At 39.1% G+C, this 18,550-nt stretch overlaps 2 protein-coding genes across 8 annotated transcripts in view; one reads left to right on the top strand and one right to left on the bottom strand.

Moving 5' to 3' along the window:
* dpp6a (dipeptidyl-peptidase 6a) overlaps positions 1–16,187 on the top strand; it is a 280,730-nt gene extending 264,543 nt beyond the window's left edge. For 6 of the 7 annotated variants that reach the window (XM_007555698.2, XM_007555699.2, XM_007555700.2 and 3 more), the window contains 16 exons: positions 546–669; positions 758–796; positions 1,067–1,174; positions 3,847–3,938; positions 4,559–4,606; positions 4,687–4,805; positions 7,088–7,159; positions 9,487–9,594; positions 9,830–9,899; positions 9,977–10,171; positions 10,464–10,518; positions 11,792–11,891; positions 12,716–12,774; positions 12,856–12,928; positions 13,006–13,079; positions 13,991–16,187. In XM_007555698.2, coding sequence (XP_007555760.1) covers positions 546–669; positions 758–796; positions 1,067–1,174; positions 3,847–3,938; positions 4,559–4,606; positions 4,687–4,805; positions 7,088–7,159; positions 9,487–9,594; positions 9,830–9,899; positions 9,977–10,171; positions 10,464–10,518; positions 11,792–11,891; positions 12,716–12,774; positions 12,856–12,928; positions 13,006–13,079; positions 13,991–14,140 — 1,486 coding nt within the window. In that variant the 3' untranslated portion in view covers positions 14,141–16,187. The remainder of the gene's footprint in view (positions 1–545; positions 670–757; positions 797–1,066; positions 1,175–3,846; positions 3,939–4,558; positions 4,607–4,686; positions 4,806–7,087; positions 7,160–9,486; positions 9,595–9,829; positions 9,900–9,976; positions 10,172–10,463; positions 10,519–11,791; positions 11,892–12,715; positions 12,775–12,855; positions 12,929–13,005; positions 13,080–13,990) is intronic. The other variant, XM_007555697.2, reaches the window with a different exon arrangement.
* The window catches only part of ggh (gamma-glutamyl hydrolase (conjugase, folylpolygammaglutamyl hydrolase)), a 5,737-nt gene continuing 2,773 nt past the window's right edge, over positions 15,587–18,550 (bottom strand). The window contains exons 7-9 of the mRNA XM_007555695.2: positions 17,174–17,264; positions 16,961–17,095; positions 15,587–16,880 (exon numbers count right to left, since the gene is read on the bottom strand). Coding sequence (XP_007555757.1) covers positions 16,762–16,880; positions 16,961–17,095; positions 17,174–17,264 — 345 coding nt within the window. The 3' untranslated portion in view covers positions 15,587–16,761. The remainder of the gene's footprint in view (positions 16,881–16,960; positions 17,096–17,173; positions 17,265–18,550) is intronic.

The raw sequence follows: 18,550 nt of genomic DNA, 5'->3' as shown, positions 1-18,550 counted from the left end.
ATTAGCCTTAAGATGATCTCAATAAAACAATAACATTGTTTATCTCAATAGTTTTTGGGACAATTTATCGTTATTTTCACAGGCCTACATGTAGTTTATTAAAAACTAACCTCTGACGGCAAACAACAACTTCCAATTCAAAAAAATTTAATATTTCAACTTTTTTAACTTAAATTTGTTCTGAAAGTTTTTATATTACTTTAAACAAGTTTCTTTGCCTCAAATTGTCAGGTAAAATAAAAAAACACAAAAAGCTTCACATGAATGTCCTTATTTGAGCCCATTTATGTAAAAAGAAAATGTTCTGCTGCTGTTGAGCTGAATGTCTGTCCTCCTTTTAATTTAATGTGCACCTAAATCTTAATAAAGGTAATATTTGTTATGCATTCTCCATGTGCTTCTCTATTATATCTTTCTGTGTGATTTTTGTAATGTAATTTAGTTTTGCCATCATCTGCAGTCAGCTAATGGACGGTTCCAGTGCTTTTATCCACTCATGGTTTATTCAAGCTGCACAGCGTGAAGCTGTTAACTGTGTTTTTCAGTGAGTACTACGTGACAATGGTGAAGTGGGCCACCACAACCAAGCTGGCCATTAACTGGCTGAACCGAGCCCAGAACATCTCCATGCTGACGCTGTGTGAGGCCACGACGGGAGTCTGCACAAAGGTACGGTCCGGCGTGCGCCTCACAAGAGCTGTTTGTGCCTGAGGCGGTTTCCGTGCGTCGACTGAAAACTGGCAATCTGTTCTTCCAGAAACACGAAGATGAAAGCGAAGGCTGGCTCTACAGGCAGGTGAGGATGTTCAACACATTTCTAACTCGCGTTTGGGGCTTTTGATGAACATCTTCAGGGATTCATTTCTCAAACTGATGGTTTAATTTGGTAAATTAAAGTTTCTTGCTTTGTTTTCTCACATTTTCTGCCTGATTACAGACTGATTTAAGCAGCATCGTTTTTTTGTTTCACTGTTAATTGGGTCATTGTTCTTTTTTAAGTTTTTAGCTGTCGTTTGATTGCGGTTTTCTCACTAACAGAAGTGGAAAATGTTTCCTTTCTCTTCAGAACGAGGTGCCTCTGTTTTCTAAAGACAGCCTGAAGCTCTTCTTCACGCGCGCCATTCCCCAAGGAGGCCGGGGGAAGTTCTTCCACATCTCCATGTCCGTCTCCCAGGTCAGAGGTCATAAACTTTGGACTAGAAACTAGACAAAAATACTTGGTAAGATTTTGTCTTTTTGCAGTGCACAAGAGTTTAACTAAAAGGAGTCCAGAAATGTGCAGGTGTTGGTTATTATTAGTTCTGTCAATTAATTGAAAAATGTAATCAGATTAATCACACGCTGGCGCTTTGACTAATCACGATTAATCTCTATGTAAGCTTTAAATAAAAATATGTGTGCAGTTGTGGGCAAACCCCTCCTCCACCTGAACGCCAACCAGTTAAAATGGAACCAATTATCAGATTTTCTTTCTTTTTTTTGTAGCAAAAAGCAGGTGATGCATTCTGCAGCTAAGGGAAACTTACTCCACTACACGCACACAAATAGTAGCAAACCTGTTCAGGAACAACAAACAAAAAAGACAGATTAATGTACTTTTTTAGTTTCTGATGCCGCCCTGGGTAACCGCCCAAAAACCGTCACTTTTGCACGTTTTCAAAAAATATTGTATTGTCTCAATTACCAAACATGTCTGAAAAGTTTTTCAGATTTTATTTTCAGGAAGGTTTAACGCTTTGAGTCCTAAGTTTCAAATCTCTGCCTGAGTATTTTTGTTTATTTTAATTGTACAAAGTTCTGTTAATGTCCCGTGAGTAAATATTTTCACCCATTTATCCATAACAACCCGAACTTTCAATATCTAGCAGTTATTTTTGCAATTTATCGTCTATTAAGAGTGCTTCTCAGATGAGAGAAATTACCTTAATTACCCGACACTGGCTGGAAAGCGAAACGTCTTGCCTTTCAGAAACCACTGGAATTTTTCAGAGCGCACAAATTACGGCATCGCCAACACGTTCGATCTAGAAGGGTTAGAGGAAGCCATTTTGTTTTAAACACTAATTTAGAAACTCTCCATTCACTCATTTCATGGAACTGGTGCGACGAGGCGACAGTCGGCTGTCCTCCAGCTGAGCGACAGACGTAACTTATGCGTGTGAAATTTTAAGCTCATGCATGTAGAAATGCAGCACAATTAAGTTGATGTTGTGGAAAACTTTGCTGCAGTTTGTCGCATCCTGGGTGTCGAGTCCCTGTGAATTAGGTAGCCCTCTGCATCAGAGAGGCTTTCAGGTTAAAATAGGTAGTTTGTTCTGCATTATGTAACTTTAACCCGTTAAAATTTTCAGATTAATTGCTTGCTAGTTATTAGTCTTTCTAAATAGGAGTGAGGAACTTTGTGGTTGTTTCTGCAGTGTGCCTCTGTGTGCCTCGCCTCTCACTTAATGACTTTTGGAGTTGGGCACTTGCCCCCGCGACCCTGCAGGGAAAAGCTGCTACAGCCACAGGATGGATAGCGCAGCTTCTTTCCTAATAACATTGAAAAAAAGGTTAGAATCAGACCTTGAACTGGCTGTAAACCAGTCCTCTTTCCTTCTTCCCCCATCACCAGCTACATTTTTCAACATATAACGCATTAAACCGCTGAACACTTTAAGGATGCTCAGATTTATATCTGCAGCACGGTGCAACGTGCAGTAACTGCTGCCAGCAGGTAGATGAATGTGCTTCAGGCTTTCAGCTCCAATAGACAAACAGCAGCTGTGCACCTCCTAAATGAGCAATAAAGTAAAGTGTGAAAGTTGCTCTGCTTTAGACGCTGACTGCCCGTGTGGCCGGTGGCTACGCTCAGGGCTGTGTCTGTGAAGGGAACGCAGATATATGGCCACCTGTCACTCTCGGCAATCTGAAAAATCAGCTGGTAGAAGGAATCAGTCTAAATATAAAGTTACTCTTCCCATTTATTGCTCACATTTCAACTGAAAACTGATTTTACTGGTGGTATAAAGATTGCCTCCATTATATAGAACACTCTTATGTAACTAACTTTAATATGATTTTTATGTGAAGGACAAACACAAAGTTATGCTTATTTTTGAGGTGGAAACATTATTTTTCTAAAAAGATTAAAATCTGACAAAACTGTTGAAATCAATGTTTTTTCAAAAGCTATAATTTCATCTCAGCTGCTCTGTGAAGGTTTTAAAACAAAGATATTAGAGGTTTCATGTAAACAAATCAGACATGAAAATGTTCTAGTCAAATGAGATCAAAACTAAAAGTGGCAAAACTCTCATGTCACCATGATTATCTACATTAAAGCACAACTCTTAAAATGACCACACTATACTCCAGTAAGATGGTATTTATAAACACATTCTCATCAGTTTGCCAAAATGTTTAAAATTAAATGGACTTATATCATCTTATTAGAACCTAAAGTATTTTTTGTCATGCGGTCTGAGAACCACTGTGTGGTAAGATGAAAAGCTAAACTGCATAAATTCTTGAGATCCTCCCTAAAAAACACTCATAGCTCACTATTTTATTAGCTTAAATACTAAATATACCTGAATATTCATTAATACACACAGTGGAAACCATCTTAGCACTACAGAGGCTCTAAGAGAAACATTATGTAGATTAATTACACAGACGGATGTTTTCAAGCCTTAATTTCTGTTAATTATGCTGGTTTTTCATTAAACTTATTAGATTATTACATCAGGAAATAAAGAACACGTTTTAATACAGAAGTGTCGTCAATAATAAAAGGTATGCAACCTTTGCTGGTATTGAAATCTTTCCTTTTTAAGAGTTTTTTTTCCTTCTGTGTTCCTGCAGCCCAACACCAGCACCGACACGCTGCAGTCCATCACGTTTGGAGACTGGGACGTCACTCAGGTTCTGGCCTACAATGAGGAAAACCAACTCATGCAAGTTTCTTTTTCTGCTTCTGTTTTAAAAAGTAACCATTTCAAGATTAATAAGGCTATTTTGTTCCTCATATGCAAATGTCTAGAGTTTGTTTAGAACCTCAGTATGGTTGTTTTTAGTGCAGAATATGCACATTTCTACATTGTCTGACCATTTCTTTAGTAAGTAAAATGAAGTAAAATGTTTGAGATTTCCTGCCAGTCCATCCAATCATTAATCTGATTTAACTCTGATCCCTCTTTGTTAATTTTACTCCCACATGAGGACTTTTCTTGCAAGTTAATAAATAAAGCAGTTGTGATTTCTTGTGCAAATGTGCCAATAAACGCTCAGAAAAACAACTAACCTCAAGACTCGACATGAAAATAAATGTTTGTAAAATGAAAAAGCAGCTTTTCCCTCTGAGGGTGAAGTTGTGCTCCACTTCTTTTCTCAAAACGACGGCCCCTCCCCTCTTATTCCCACTATTTTTCATTTATGAAGCATCTATTTCAGTGAGCAGCTGGGTTCCATGTGGTTTTCTTCTCAGCTCACACATGTAAACCGTGAACGCTGCTGAAAAGTTCAGAGCCGAACTCAACAGCAGTGCATTACTTCTTCTATCCCTCTGATAACTCAGATACTTCCTGAGTACTGAAGACGGACCAAAGCGAAGACATCTATACAGGTAAAGGTCGCTCTGAAGAAAAAACTGTTACAATCTGTTGAAAATGCTGAACATGAAAGGTTTGGGTTTTGTCTGCGCAGCGCCGACACGTTTGGATCGTTTAACCGGCGCTGCCTGTCGTGCGCCTTGGCCGACAGCTGCGGCTACATCAGCGGCTCCTTCAGCCACAACATGAGCTACTTCCTGCTCAACTGCCAAGGTACAAAACACCCAGAGTGTGTCCAGATTCAGGGTTCTTGATCCACTTTATTAGTTGTTTCTGTGACTTTGTTTATATTTTTTAAAACGGTCACCATTTTGTGAGTTTATGAGACAGATAATCTGTGAAAAACATCGATCTCCTCCGCCTCCTCCTTGAGCTATTACAGCTGTCTGAAGAAATGCACCGCTCCTGGTCAGAAACAACCAATCAGAGCCAAGACGAGGGTCTTGGCGCTGTCAATCAGCTGTGTGTATGTGGTGCTCAATGTGCTAATGGCGGAGAAACGACTTACCATTACAGGAAACAGTTTATTTGCAAACTAGCTTTAGCATGAGGTGCTAAATCTTCCTGTATTATACAGGAAGGGAGAAGGGGGTGAGCATGAGAGTGATTGACAGCACTAAGTCCCTCCTACTGTTTCTGATTGGTTATTTATGATTGAGTAGTGTATTTCTGCAGTTTGTACTGTGATTTATTCACAGACTATCCGTCTTATGTTATACAATCACGACATAATGATAAATTTAACAAATACGTAAACAATATATATTTTTATAAAAGTTACACACTGTAGCTTTAATTCCAACACTTTGGTTTCCATCTGCATGTGAGGTCAAAAATCTACATGCTTTCTAAAGAGTGGTGAAAGTTCTGAGACGTCCAACTTCTTTAAACCGTTCATGACGAGGCGGCAGCAGCAGAGGATGATGATGTGGAAATCTTTGATCTCCTTCTGCTGTGTCAGACATGAACATGCCCAAAGATAAAAAAACCATCCAGAGATCAGAGAAATGTCTGGATGTCGAAGTGCCTTTGTCGTAGGGAAAAAGGTTTGAAGACAGTAGCTTCAATATTTAATCACCCACGCAGCGCTTTAGTGACAATCAGCTCTGAATCTGAATTTAAGAGCAGACACAAAATGACCATAATGACATCAAAGCCCGCTCTGCTGACCTGCTCTGCAGTCTCAGCTTGTACTTCATGGATTTTTAATCCACTTCACTTCCTCCCAGCCTGCCTGTGATCACATTTGGGGAGGTTTTGATATCATCATCATGAGAGGAAGGCATGAAAAGATGATTTACAGCGGATGCTGCCGCAATGTTTCTGTGTTCTCAATCTGCTAAGTGCATCGATCACTCGGTTTGCTGCTGCTCCTCCCTCTGCGTCTGCAGTTTCAGGGCTTTGTTTCTGTTTGTGGCCCAGATACAGAAAAGCTGCTCCAGCTACTGCACTAAATAAATCAAATAAGCAAAGATTTGTCTGGAGCACAGAAATCCTGGCATAGATTCTTCTCTTATTGTCTACAGGGGCCAGCAAAAGCCTATAACCCTTGAAATGTTTCACATTTTATGTTGTCAATCACAAATATTAGTGTTTTATGCTACATTCCCCTTTTTCTTACTTTTATATAGATTTATTTTTAAAGAAGTACTAGTTCCACTGGCAGATTATTTAACTTACACCTAGATCTTTTTAATCAATATTAAGGAATTATTTATTTAAAAAAGCTCCTATATTTTGCTGAAAAGTTACTTGTGAGTTAGTTTTGTCTTAATTCAAGTAGATTAAGATATTTGGACAAGAAACTAGACAAAAATACTGAGTAAGATTTTGTGTTTTACAGTGTTTGGTAAAATCGCTGCACATAATGACAATTTACCAAATAATAGTTTGGAGTTATGCAATTACCATGCTTTGGCTATCCTTATTTAAATACTTAAAAAATGGTCTATGGCTTCAAAAAGTTTATTAAATCATAAACTCCAGGTTATTTGTTTTGTGTCAAATCAGCAGATTGAATCGTTTTCATTGAAATTATGTTTTGAGATGGAAATTTTTTGTTGTTGTTGTTGATTTAAAAAAAACTGCAGTTTGTTTGTAATTAATCCATCTCAGAAAGAAATAAAAAATATTTTATCGAGAATTTTTTCCATACACTGAAAAATGAAACCAGGTGATCCAACTTAAAAAAAAGAGTTGTTACAAGCAATCAAATGAAGTTTATCCAAGTAAATATATTAAGTTTGTTAAGTTTTCATGTTAAATAAATGTAACTAAATTAACTCATTTTGATTACATGTAACAAATGACCTCAGTTTATTTAATTGAGTTAACTGTTGAAACTTTATCGCAGCCCCAGTTTGTCATAAAATACATTGGCATATGTGGCTGATTCAAATTAGAAAAATTCAGGGGGTGTTGATGCTTTTTGCAGGACTCTGTCGGGCAAAATTCAGAAATTCTGAGGCTGTAACTCTTTTAATTTGTGCTTCCAGGTCCGGATATTCCATTTGTGGCCGTGTACAAAACCCAGAGAGACGCTGAAAGTGAGACGCATGATAGAGAAAGTGAGTACACCCTGCAGGTGCTATTACTAAATTGGATTATGTTCCCGACACTGAGAGTGTTAAAATCACCTTGACAGCAGGGGGTCTTCAGTGCAGAATGACCACCTGAGTCACTGTTTGTCTGCAAGCCAAGCCAGAAATGATGTTGGTAATCACATTATTCCCGCTCATTACATTATGACCAGCCACAACAGCAATATCAGCATACTGTAATGTGATTTTTGCCTTTAAGTAATAACATCAGCTCTACTGTATTACATTAAAAAGTGTATAGGTTGCTGTAAATCACATCAGTAGCTAATGTTTGTGATTAACCTGATTAGGAATGTCAAACACTCAAACAGTGCACAGGTTTTATAGTCTGAGGAAAAGCTGTAGCTGATGTCACATGATGCATCTACAAACATGCTCTATGAAGAAATTAAACTTAATTAATATATTTTTCTTCTTTAGTTAGCAATGATCATCTTACCATTACAGTTCAATCATCTTTATTTAGTATTTAAGCGCCCCCAAGTGGCCAAATAATTGATGAATGAATGTAACTTCAAGTGTTTTGCCTGTGGAGGTGGGTGAATTCACCAGTACAGCAACAGGGTTATTGCTGCAGTATTTGAGGAGTAGTTGCGTCAATTTTGTAGTGTAACAACCATTTATGCTTCTATAAAATGCTTCTGTGAGTTCCAACTGAAGTTTATGCTAAAAAGAATCTGTAGCGGTCTGGTTTGTCTAAAGACAATTGATGCTATTGGCCCTTTGCACGTGACGTCACGCTCTCAGAACTCCGCCCACTCTGTTGTGACGGACGTCAAAACAACCAATGCTCTCCTTTAAAGCTAGTCAAAAAACACATCTGTTTGTAGCCTAATATAGCTTCTATTCAGTTGATTTGACTTTAAAAATGGTTATAGGTTGCTGCGCGGTTGTCTGTATAAACAGACAAGGATAGAAACCAAGCTTGTCATTTTATTTATTTATTTTTTAACTTTTAATGAGGAAAGATACGGGGGTGATGAATAGCAGCCGTCAGTCATAATCACTGTCAGCCCTCAGTGTAATTGCGGATTAGCAGCAAGGTAAGAAAACTATCATTCATTTACTTTATAAGTATGATTAGAAAGATATTAAATATATGGAGAAGGTGCGTCTAACCATTAGTAACCATGGAGACAGTGCCGTTCTGTCATGTAGCCTAGCATGTATGGAAAAAAACTGGTTAGCATCTCATCTTCTGTACGTTTTTAATGCCGCTCCGGTTTAAGAGGAAACGCTGTTTATGACATGGATACATAAATCATGTGGTGTGAATTCAGGCAAAGTCAATAATTTAATCAAGACGTCAAGAGGGGGGAAGAGGTACGGGTCGGTTTCTAAGCTAGCTGTTTCCAACTTTTGTAAATACCGCCGACTGTGAGCCCCAACCAGGTGTGTTACGTTCCCAGACAAATTAGCTGAACTCGAACAAGTAGAAACCATGAATAAACTGGAAAAAACGTTAGAAAATAATTTCAGTCTCTACCTTCCCTCATTTCCAACGTCCATCATGGCGCCTCCAATGATTTAGTGACGTAGTTGCAAAGGGTCAATAGTGATTTCTACCTGAGGTAGTTATCTTAATGAGTGTCTTTGTTCTATATTGAAACACAATTACAATTAGCACTGGGAGACGGCAAAAGAGCTCAATTTGTCACAGATTATAGTTCCATAGATCAGTTATCAACAAACGTAAAATAAAATAAAAAAAATCTCACATTGACACACTGCAGCTTTAAGCCGTTTACTATAAATTCTGACCTGATTCTAGAGCTGAGAGATAAAATACTTTATCTTGAGGAGGAGATGGTCAAGGAAAGCCTTCATGACCTACAGAAACGAGGTCAAATGAATTCATCTACATGTAGGTGTGGTCCCTCTCCCGCTTTACTGGGCCTGTCCTTCCAGCAGCTCAGGACCGTTTATCTGACTCCGTAAGCAGGAGCAGCTGTGGCAGCCGCTGAGTTGATTTCCCTCCTGGAAGTCGCTTGTTTCTGGACATTCGAGGACGAACCAATTCCAACATGTGATGTTCGCCCGTTTGACCTCGCCTGCCGTGGCAGTTGTGCTCCATGAATAAAAGCAGCTGATTCCCTGTGTGTTTCAAAGAAATGAAGCTAGCTGTAAAAGCAAATCAAGGTCATGTTTTCAGCAGGTGACAGGTGTTTTACCTCTTCTTTTCCTTCTTGACTTTTGTTGGGAGATCTTGGACAGATGCCGTAACCAGAAAGGTTGTATCGTCTGTGTACTGCATTGGATTGTGTTTCATCCCTCTGATCGGTCGCTGTGTGCAGGTATTTCAGAGGTTTCTAAACTGGAGAGCAATGAGAACCTCCGGCTGACTCTGGACACCATGCAGATGCCCACAGTGGAGTACAGGGAGATCAACATGGACGACTACAGTATGTCAGAGTCACAGATACGTTCCACTGTGTCAGTACAGGCAGCTTGACTAAAGAGTGAAATGTAAAATAAACTGGAAGAATTATGGATGGAAGTAGAGTTGGAAGGTGGTTTGAAAGGGGGGCTGGAAGGAGGGATGTAAACATTATTTACATAGGTGCCAATAAATGTTGGTGCTGTATATTTGTAACTTACTTTAAGCTTTATAAACAGTTGTGTTCCTCTGGATTTCAGTTTTGTCTCTAAAGATCCTGAAACCTGCCGGCTTCATGGATACGTCACACTATCCGCTCCTCCTGCTTGTGTATGTATCTGTGAAAAATAAAATAAAATAAAATACTCCTGTTATCATCAGCTGATGATATTCACTCTTTGGTGCAGTGATGGGACGCCTGGTGGCCAGACGGTGTCGGAGCGGTTTGTGTTGGACTGGGCCACGGTTCTGGTGAGCAGCTTCGGGGCCATCGTGGTGCGTTGCGACGGGCGGGGCAGCGGCTTCCAGGGCACCAACGTCCTGCACCGGATCCATAAGAAGCTGGGCGTCTTCGAGGAGCAGGATCAGAAGGACGCTCTCGAGTACGAGTCCCTTCTCACAGTTACTGGGCCGGATTCAGAACCTGCTGCATTTTATCTGAGCAAAGAAAAAAATATATTTTCTAGTTTAATTGGACTGAACTGAGATGTTGCTTTGCATACCTTGTTAGGAAACGGTAAAATATGTTGTTTCATGGTGGAGTTTTTTTCCTGTTTATCTTTGATGCATCAATCCAGCAAAATTTTAAGTATAAACGCAAATTTATACGTCAATTTAAGGTTTTATTTACAGACTTTTATTGCACACCATATTAATAGTGACTTTTTCCCTCAGTTTCATTCTGAAAGAGCCGTATGTGGACCAGTCCAGAGTCGGCGCCTTCGGACAGGTGAGACGAGCCTCGCTCCGTTCTGCTCCTGAACGCATCTTGAACTTTTGTTGGATTTCTGGTTTTGTAAATTGAGCTGTGATTTTTGCAGAACTGGACCAAAATAAAACAACAGTGCCTTTATCCATCCAAGTGCAAAAACTAGATTAAAACTTAATCTGGTTCAGATTTTAAGGTTTTTTGTTTGACATTGTTGAATAAGAAAAACAATTTCAAACTGATATCTGGTAATTGTTCAAAAAGCAGCCTGTTGCCTTTGAACTAAGCTTTTTGTCTGTTTGCTGCCTTACATATTTTACCATCAGATGTGGATTTCAAGTGTTTACTTTGGGAATTAAGTTTAAGACTATTCATTGACACATTTAAAAAAAAAAAAGGCTCAGTTTGTTGATTTTTGTGTGAATTTCCACAATCATAATAAAACTGGAAGAATTGACTGATGTAATTTGGCAGTAAATGATAAACCACTTTAATTTGATTAATATAGTAATGCTTAAGCACTCAACTGCTATCTTGATTGACCTATTTTGTAATTTTTTGCTATAAGTTGCTAATTTAAAAGTATTTGTAAGGAATTTTGCAGTATTTGCGTTGTTGTATGTTGGTAAATGTGACTTTTTATTACTCGCAAGTAATTGATCACAGACTACAAGTGGAGAAGTAAAACATACTGCCACCTGTAGGTGGGAGTTGCCAATGTTTTTGATCATTTTTCTGGAAAATTTTCAGTAAACATAATTACGCATTGGTTAATAAAATGCTGCGATTTGTTGATGTTTGTGTGAATTTCCATAATTGTAGTAAAACTGGAAGTGTTGCTTAATTAGATGTAGTAGTAAACAAATGAACCCCTTTTATTTTATTTGACTTTATAAGCACACAACCGTTATCTTGAAGGTTTGTATTTATGTGTAAATCTAGAGGGCCACATAAAAAGCCTCAGCGGGCCGGATTTGGCCCCTGGGCCTTGTGTTTGACACCTCTTGGTTGATGTGATTCCATTCGTAAAAGTTCCAACTTGAGAGAAAAGAAGAAATAATTTGATTGTTCAGAGAAGTGTTGTTGAAGTTGATTGGAAAAAACCCTTCGGGGTGATGCTTTCACCAGCCAACTAATCCTGCGCCGTGGTAGACTTTGCTGCTTAAGCACATATTGGTGCTCAGAACCAAACAGACTGCGGCGCCTAAAACCCAGAATTCACTTCAGCGTCGCCTCGGCTCTTGTATTTGCTGCTCTTGCCGCGTTGTGTGTGATAACAGTCGTCGTTCCTCAGGTGTACGGCGGCTACGTGACCAGCCTGTTGCTCAGCGGCGAGGAGTCTCCAATAAAATGCGGCGCTGTCCTCTCACCGATCACCGACTTTGAATTATACGGTAAGCCCTCCGTTCTTTTCGTTTTTATCTGCGCTCTGAAATGCAAAATGTTTCCGTCTCGGCTGCACGTGTCGAAGTAGCTCGGCGGGGCCACCGGAGCCGAGCCGGAGCCGTCAGAATGTTCTGGAAGGTGAAATAAAGACAGATAGCATCTCTAGCACCTTTACCCCCTTCCTGGGAATCTGGAGCGGGTGTGTTGGAGCAGCTGCACTCAGAACCCAATCATACACCGCCTCACCTCATCCATCTGAGGAATATAAGGTGTGAGGGGTAGAATGAGATGTGTATCAGGAGAGCGATGGTTGTTTCAGCTGCAGAAATATAGAAATACAGTCGAGAAACTGAAAATTAGGGAGAAGCTGGGCCATTTTTCTCACTTTGAATTGGTGCAACAAAGGAAAAGGAGGTTTACACAAACGCACATCATCAATTTTATGCTTTTCTGTATTTGAACTGTTCAATGGATGACTGGAGTTAATTTAAAAAACAAAAAAACGGGCTGGCAGTTTTATATTATTTCCAAATAGAACCAGCACTTTTTTAACAGTATTCAAGAATTATTGACTCTTATGGCTCTTATATCTAACTGAAAAGTTACCTGTAAGCTGGTTTTGTCGTATTTTATGTGTGCTAAGATTTTTGCAGTAGAAACTAGACCAAAATACTTGGTCAGACTTTGTGTTTATAGTCCATGATAAAGTTTTTTGTTGCCCCCATTAAGCAGTCATTGCAAATCTAGACCACTTTTCTTTGCATGCTTCAAACTCACCTTAGAAGCCCAAAAGTGTTTGGTTTTATTTTACATTTCTCATGCTTTTTTCCAGCCTCTGCTTTTTCTGAAAGATATCTGGGTCTGCCTAAACCGGACCCCAGAGCGTACACGGTAGGACTTCATTTCAAGGCTTCTCCTGTTTTCCTGTGGTTCTCACTAAAAGCATCAACTCCATCATGTTTCTGGTCTTAGATGGCAAATCTAGCCCACCGAGCGTCTCGGTTCATGGATAAGAAGTTCCTCATCGTTCACCCGACAGCTGATGGTACAACTGCAGGTCAAAGTTCTCCTTTTTAATATGTTATAAAGAAACATCAATGACATTTTTCCCTCTGTCCTCAGAAAAAGTTCACTTCCAACACACAGCGAAATTCATTTCCCAGCTCATTAGTGAAAAGGCCAACTACACCTTGCAGGTATGTCGTTTCATTTCTAATTTGGTTAAATCTGTCAGCCTTTGGGAGGTTTCTGATCCCTGCAAATGGACCCCATGTCTTTTATTCAGAGCTGTAGAGGAATAATTATCAGGGCTCACAGACATCTGGGCTTTTACACCAGATTTTTTTCCAGTTCCAATAAAAACTCTAACAAAAATACTAGTTGACTCTTGATTTCACTTTTCAACTCTGAAAAAAGAGGGATGACAACCAGAGTCATTTCCCTTTGGGTGAGAAAACTCATTATGGAAAAAATTCAAATGCAGAAGTTATAATTCATTTTAAAAATAGCCTGAACCATAAACTTTCTGTTCTTGCTCCCCTTGAACATATTGTAAGCTTAAAAGCAGCATGTTGTATATATAAATTTTTTTAGTGTCTAATTGGCAAATTAAAATCAGACAAATATCTGAAGAACCTCCACAAGGACCAATTATTGGTTCTTTTGATCAACTTGTGCCCAAACTTTTGTTTTTTGAGGCTCAACATATTTACTTTCCTCCTGGTTTTTCCACCAAATGTTGATTTCTGAACTCTTAAATCATTAGTTTTGTTGTTTCTAAATGAATATAAACTTGTTTTCTTTGTATTATTTGGGGTCTGAAAGCGCTGCGTGTTTTATTTTGACTGTTTCTAATTTTTTGCAAATAAATACTAAATTTTTGCTTGAAATGTCAGACATGTTGTCAGTAGTTCATAGAATAAAAGAATAATGTTCATTTTACTTATAAAAAGTAAGCTGTGCTCTTTTTCAAGCAGAAAAGTAGTAAACTAATTATTTTGTTCTGGTTTTTCAGCTTGTCCTCTTGTTTTTTTTAAACCTGTTTGAAACAAACATTCAGCTGACGTTGACGTTTCAAGCCAACCTTTTTTCGCTCTGCTCCTGTCAGATCTACCCAGACGAGGGCCACTTCATCCACAGCGACGCAACACGGCAGCACCTGAGTCAGTCCCTGGTGAATTTCTTCGAGGAGTGCTTCAGGCTACCAGAAAGCCTGTTTGAGGAGGATTTGGAAGAGGAGGTTGAAGACGAGGGTTAGATTTTCTTCGACAGGCTGCCGTTCCTCTTTTCTCATTCACTCCATTTGGTCCGACATTCCCTCCGTGTTGTATCCGTGCCCGAGAGCGACCAAGTTGTCCATTATGCAACCCTCATCCTCCGTGTGTTTCGGTTGAACTCGTTGTGTCTACCACGCCGTCCAGCAGACGACGGATCCATCCTCCCCTGTTCATCCGGTGGATTTCCAAAGGCCTGGTGACCTACAGGAAGTCCAGAAACGGTCTCCTTTACAGCAGGATGGACGTCTTTAAAAGCAACGGAGAGAAAGCTTCAGCCTGCACACTGACTTTCAGGCTGCGAGGAGAAGAAACGTTATAGCACACGACCTACATGGGCTTGTACATAAATGAAATTCAGAACCCTGGCGCCGATCGGCAGAGTTCGTAAGGGGCGTCTGGAACTGCGTGGATACAGGGAACGTTACTATTTTTAAAGTTGTGATGGACTTTTCATGGACTGTGGTTGTCTCTGTTGTTAACGGTCTATAAAATAGCACACAAATGCTCATCTTTTATTTGCCTCCACAACGTTTTAGGTCCGTTTCTGTTTCAGTCGTGCTGGGACGAGTTTTACGGGGAAAGAAATAAGCCATTTTGTTTAGGTTGTACATTTGACATTGTTCCGTTTTGGTTTCCTCCAACAAAAGCATTTTCTTGATTTATTCACGGTGCCTTACTTTATCAGAAAACATGAAGATAAATTTATCTAATACAAAAAAGCCAAGATAGTGGTTCAGACCTTCAACACGTTGCCACAGTATCTTACTTCAGTAAGTGATTTAATCGTTTTTAAGCCTGGAAAGCATGCACTAGACAAACATAGAAACCTCCCAGCAAGGGTATAAACATATAAATTATTATAAAAAGATCTTTTTTCATCTAGAGTTCACTTAGTTATCTGGTGTTTTTAGAAAAAGTAGCTTATTTCTTTATGAAAATATTTACTTTACCCCCTTCTTACATGAAACCACGCGAAGGATAAATACTCCTGATCGTATCTGGGTTGTTTTTAGCTTTGCTTGCTTTCCAACAACTACTTTTTAAAAACTGACATTTTTGCCCACTAGTTTTAAAACTGAAAGCAGAGCAAAGCGAAGCTTCTGGATCTTATAGCGTTCAGATTTTTTGCGTGGTGCTTGTTTTACTTTGCACAAAAACTAAATGTCCTTTAATAGCATTTCTAATGCTAAATGTAACATTATTTATTTTAATAGTATTTATAACTTTCTAGCAGTGCGGGTCTTTTTTTTTTTCACATTAGCCATTCAACTTGGCTGACATCTTTATGCTAATCTATGATTATTCTCTAAAATATCCCAATTAAGTTAATTTCAATGCAATTATTTGCATATAACAGAAAAAAAACTATTTTTGGGAATGCCAAATGGCTTTTAAGATGAGAAATATTATTTAATAATTTTGAAAACTGAGTGAATTGAACGAAGTTTAGGATTATTTTCATTGAACATTAAACACCAGATTACACATAAATTTCACGTTACGTCTGCAGAATAGGCAAAGTAATCACAGAAATGAATATATCCAGGCACAAGTTTATTTATGTCGTCTTATGTTGCACTCCAGTGCATGTTCCGACGTGCTTTGCTACGTTATCCGTCATTTCTCAGTTCACCATCGTAAATTTTGACATCCTGAATGTTTTTTTTACAGAACTGCATAAGCTATATTTGCAGTAGTATTGTGATTGAGATCACGGTCTCGTTAGCTTGATGTGTAAATGTTCTAATATCATTTTATTCTGAGAAGAAAAAGAGGAAGAAAAACAATGTTACCTGAGTGTTATTAGTGCATAACATACTTTGGACGTTACATTCGGTTGTTCATTTTTGTTCCGTCTTTGAATTGAGCTGGAAGTGACTTTATAAATGGCCAATGGAAACAAACTTTCTTTCTACACATGGAGGACTTTTTCCAAGATGTTCCACTTTGTTATCCAAAGCATACAGGGATGTCATTGGCAGATTGTGGCATGAAAGTAAGTGTTAGAATAAAAAAGTAGATATTTTATCAGTCATTAATGTTTTTTTTATCTTTCCTCTTCACAGCAGTTTCCACAACAACACATACAAAACTACTTTTTGCTTGAGTAGAAATATGCTGAAATAGTGCTGGTCTTACTAAATTTTGAGGATTAAGTTAATTTCAATGCAATTATTTGCATATGATACAGAAAGGTCAACATACGGCTGTGTGTCAGTAAAACCACGAGGTCAATCCTTTAGAAAACCACAAATACTTTGGCATTAGCAAAAGAAAAATGACAAAAGTATCTAATTAGAGGTCAACTGCTGCAAATTGAGAAAAAATAAACAGCATCTTCTTTATTACATTCAATTTTTTACATTCTTTGTATAAATAAGCAGTTTCTGATTCAGTACTCAGATCCAGTTAGTCAAAGCTGCCAGAGAAATTCAAAGTGTTTCAAACCATCAAGAAATTGGCAAAAAATGTTTAAAACAAACAGAAAAACTCATTTAAAAAGTTGCTCCATTCAATTTCCAGTGCAAAACATTTTCAGATAATTGGAAAAGTAAAAATATCAAGTCCATATTAAGGCAGAACGGCTTTGTGAAGAGGAATCTCAGAATAAATAAATTTGCTCGAAGGCACTCGCGTTTCCAGTGTAAACAGGATTATAGTTGTATATCAGTGCTTTGCTCTCTTCCTCCTTAGACTGAAACCTGTGAAAGTTCTTCCTCGCTGCAGAGAGAGATTAACAGATCAGAGTTTAAGTCACAAATACTCAGCATTAGGACTGCAAACCTGTCGTGCTTTCATACCTTCGCTCACAAAGAAGTGGGCCGTGTAGAAGGTCGTCCTGACCGCCGATGGAGAGTGAGGAATGTAAGGTCTGGACCACTCGAAGGCGTTTTTCTCTGGATGCCACTGCGTTCCATAAACGGGGTAACTGTAAGCTGCACAAAGGGTAAGAAAACAGCAGTCGTCATGACAACGGTCCTGTTGCACCGCGTCACTGAGGCTGTTCCAGTCACCTTCCACTGTCGACACAAACTCGGTGTTTCCATCTGTGTTTGTTGACAGGACTTTATAGAAACTCTTCAGGTCCTCGTTTGTGTTGTAAGTCTGAAACAAACAGAAGTGATTCGTCACAGGAAATGAGAGCGACTGATGAAGAATAAAGGTTTATTTTCAGAGCGTTTACGTCTCTGTTAGGTCTACAGACTGTCCAAGTCTGACTGACAGATCAATTTACAAAAACTAGAGCTGCCTGATGGACGGATGGATGGATGAACAGATGGATGGATGAACAGATGGATGGATGGGTGGATGAAAAGATGGATGGATGAACAGATGAATGAATGGATGAACGGATAGATGGATGAACAGATGATGGATGAACAGATGGATGGATGGATGGATGGGTGGATGAATGGATGGATTAACAGATGGATGGATGGATAGATGGATGAACAAATGGATGGATGGATAGATGGATGAACAAATGGATGGATGAACAGATGGATGGATGGATGGATGGATGGATGAACAGATGGATGGATGGATGGATGGATGAACACATGGATGGATGAACAGATGAATGAATGGATGGATGAACAGATGGATGGATGAACAGATGAATGAATGGATGAACGGATAGATGGATGAACAGATGATGGATGAACAGATGGATGGATGGATGAATGGATGGATTAACAGATGGATGGATGGATAGATGGATGAACAAATGGATGGATGAACAGATGGATGGATGGATGAGCAGATGGATGGATGGATGGATGGATGAACAGATGGATGAACAAATGGATGGATGAACAAATGGATGGATGAACAGATGGATGGATGGATGGATGGATGGATGGATGGATGAACAGATGGATGGATGAACAGATGGATGGATGGATGAACAAATGGATGGATGAACAGATGGATGGATGGATGGATGGATGAACAGATGGATGATGGATGGATTAACGGATGGATGGATGAACAGATGGATGGATGGATGGGTGGATGGGTGGATGAACGGATGGATTAACGGATGGATTAACGGATGGATGGATGAACAGATGGATGGATGGATGGATGGATGAACAGATGGATGATGGATGGATTAACGGATGGATGGATGAACAGATGGATGGGTGGATGAACGGATGGATTAACGGATGGATTAACGGATGGATGGATGAACAGATGGATAGATGAACAGATGGATAGATGAACAGATGGATGGATGAACAGATGGATGATGGATGGTTTAACGGATGGATGGATGAACAGATGAATGAATGGATGAACAGATGATGGATGAACAGATGATGGATGAACAGATGGATGGATGAACAGATGGATGAACGGATGGATGAACGGATGGATTAACGGATGGA

This window comes from Poecilia formosa, unplaced genomic scaffold (genome assembly GCF_000485575.1).
Source record: "Poecilia formosa unplaced genomic scaffold, Poecilia_formosa-5.1.2 Scaffold72, whole genome shotgun sequence".
In the NCBI taxonomy this organism is placed as follows: Eukaryota; Metazoa; Chordata; class Actinopteri; order Cyprinodontiformes; family Poeciliidae; genus Poecilia; species Poecilia formosa.
Note: the sequence above shows the minus strand (reverse complement) of the source record. Positions and strands in the feature narration are given on the sequence as shown.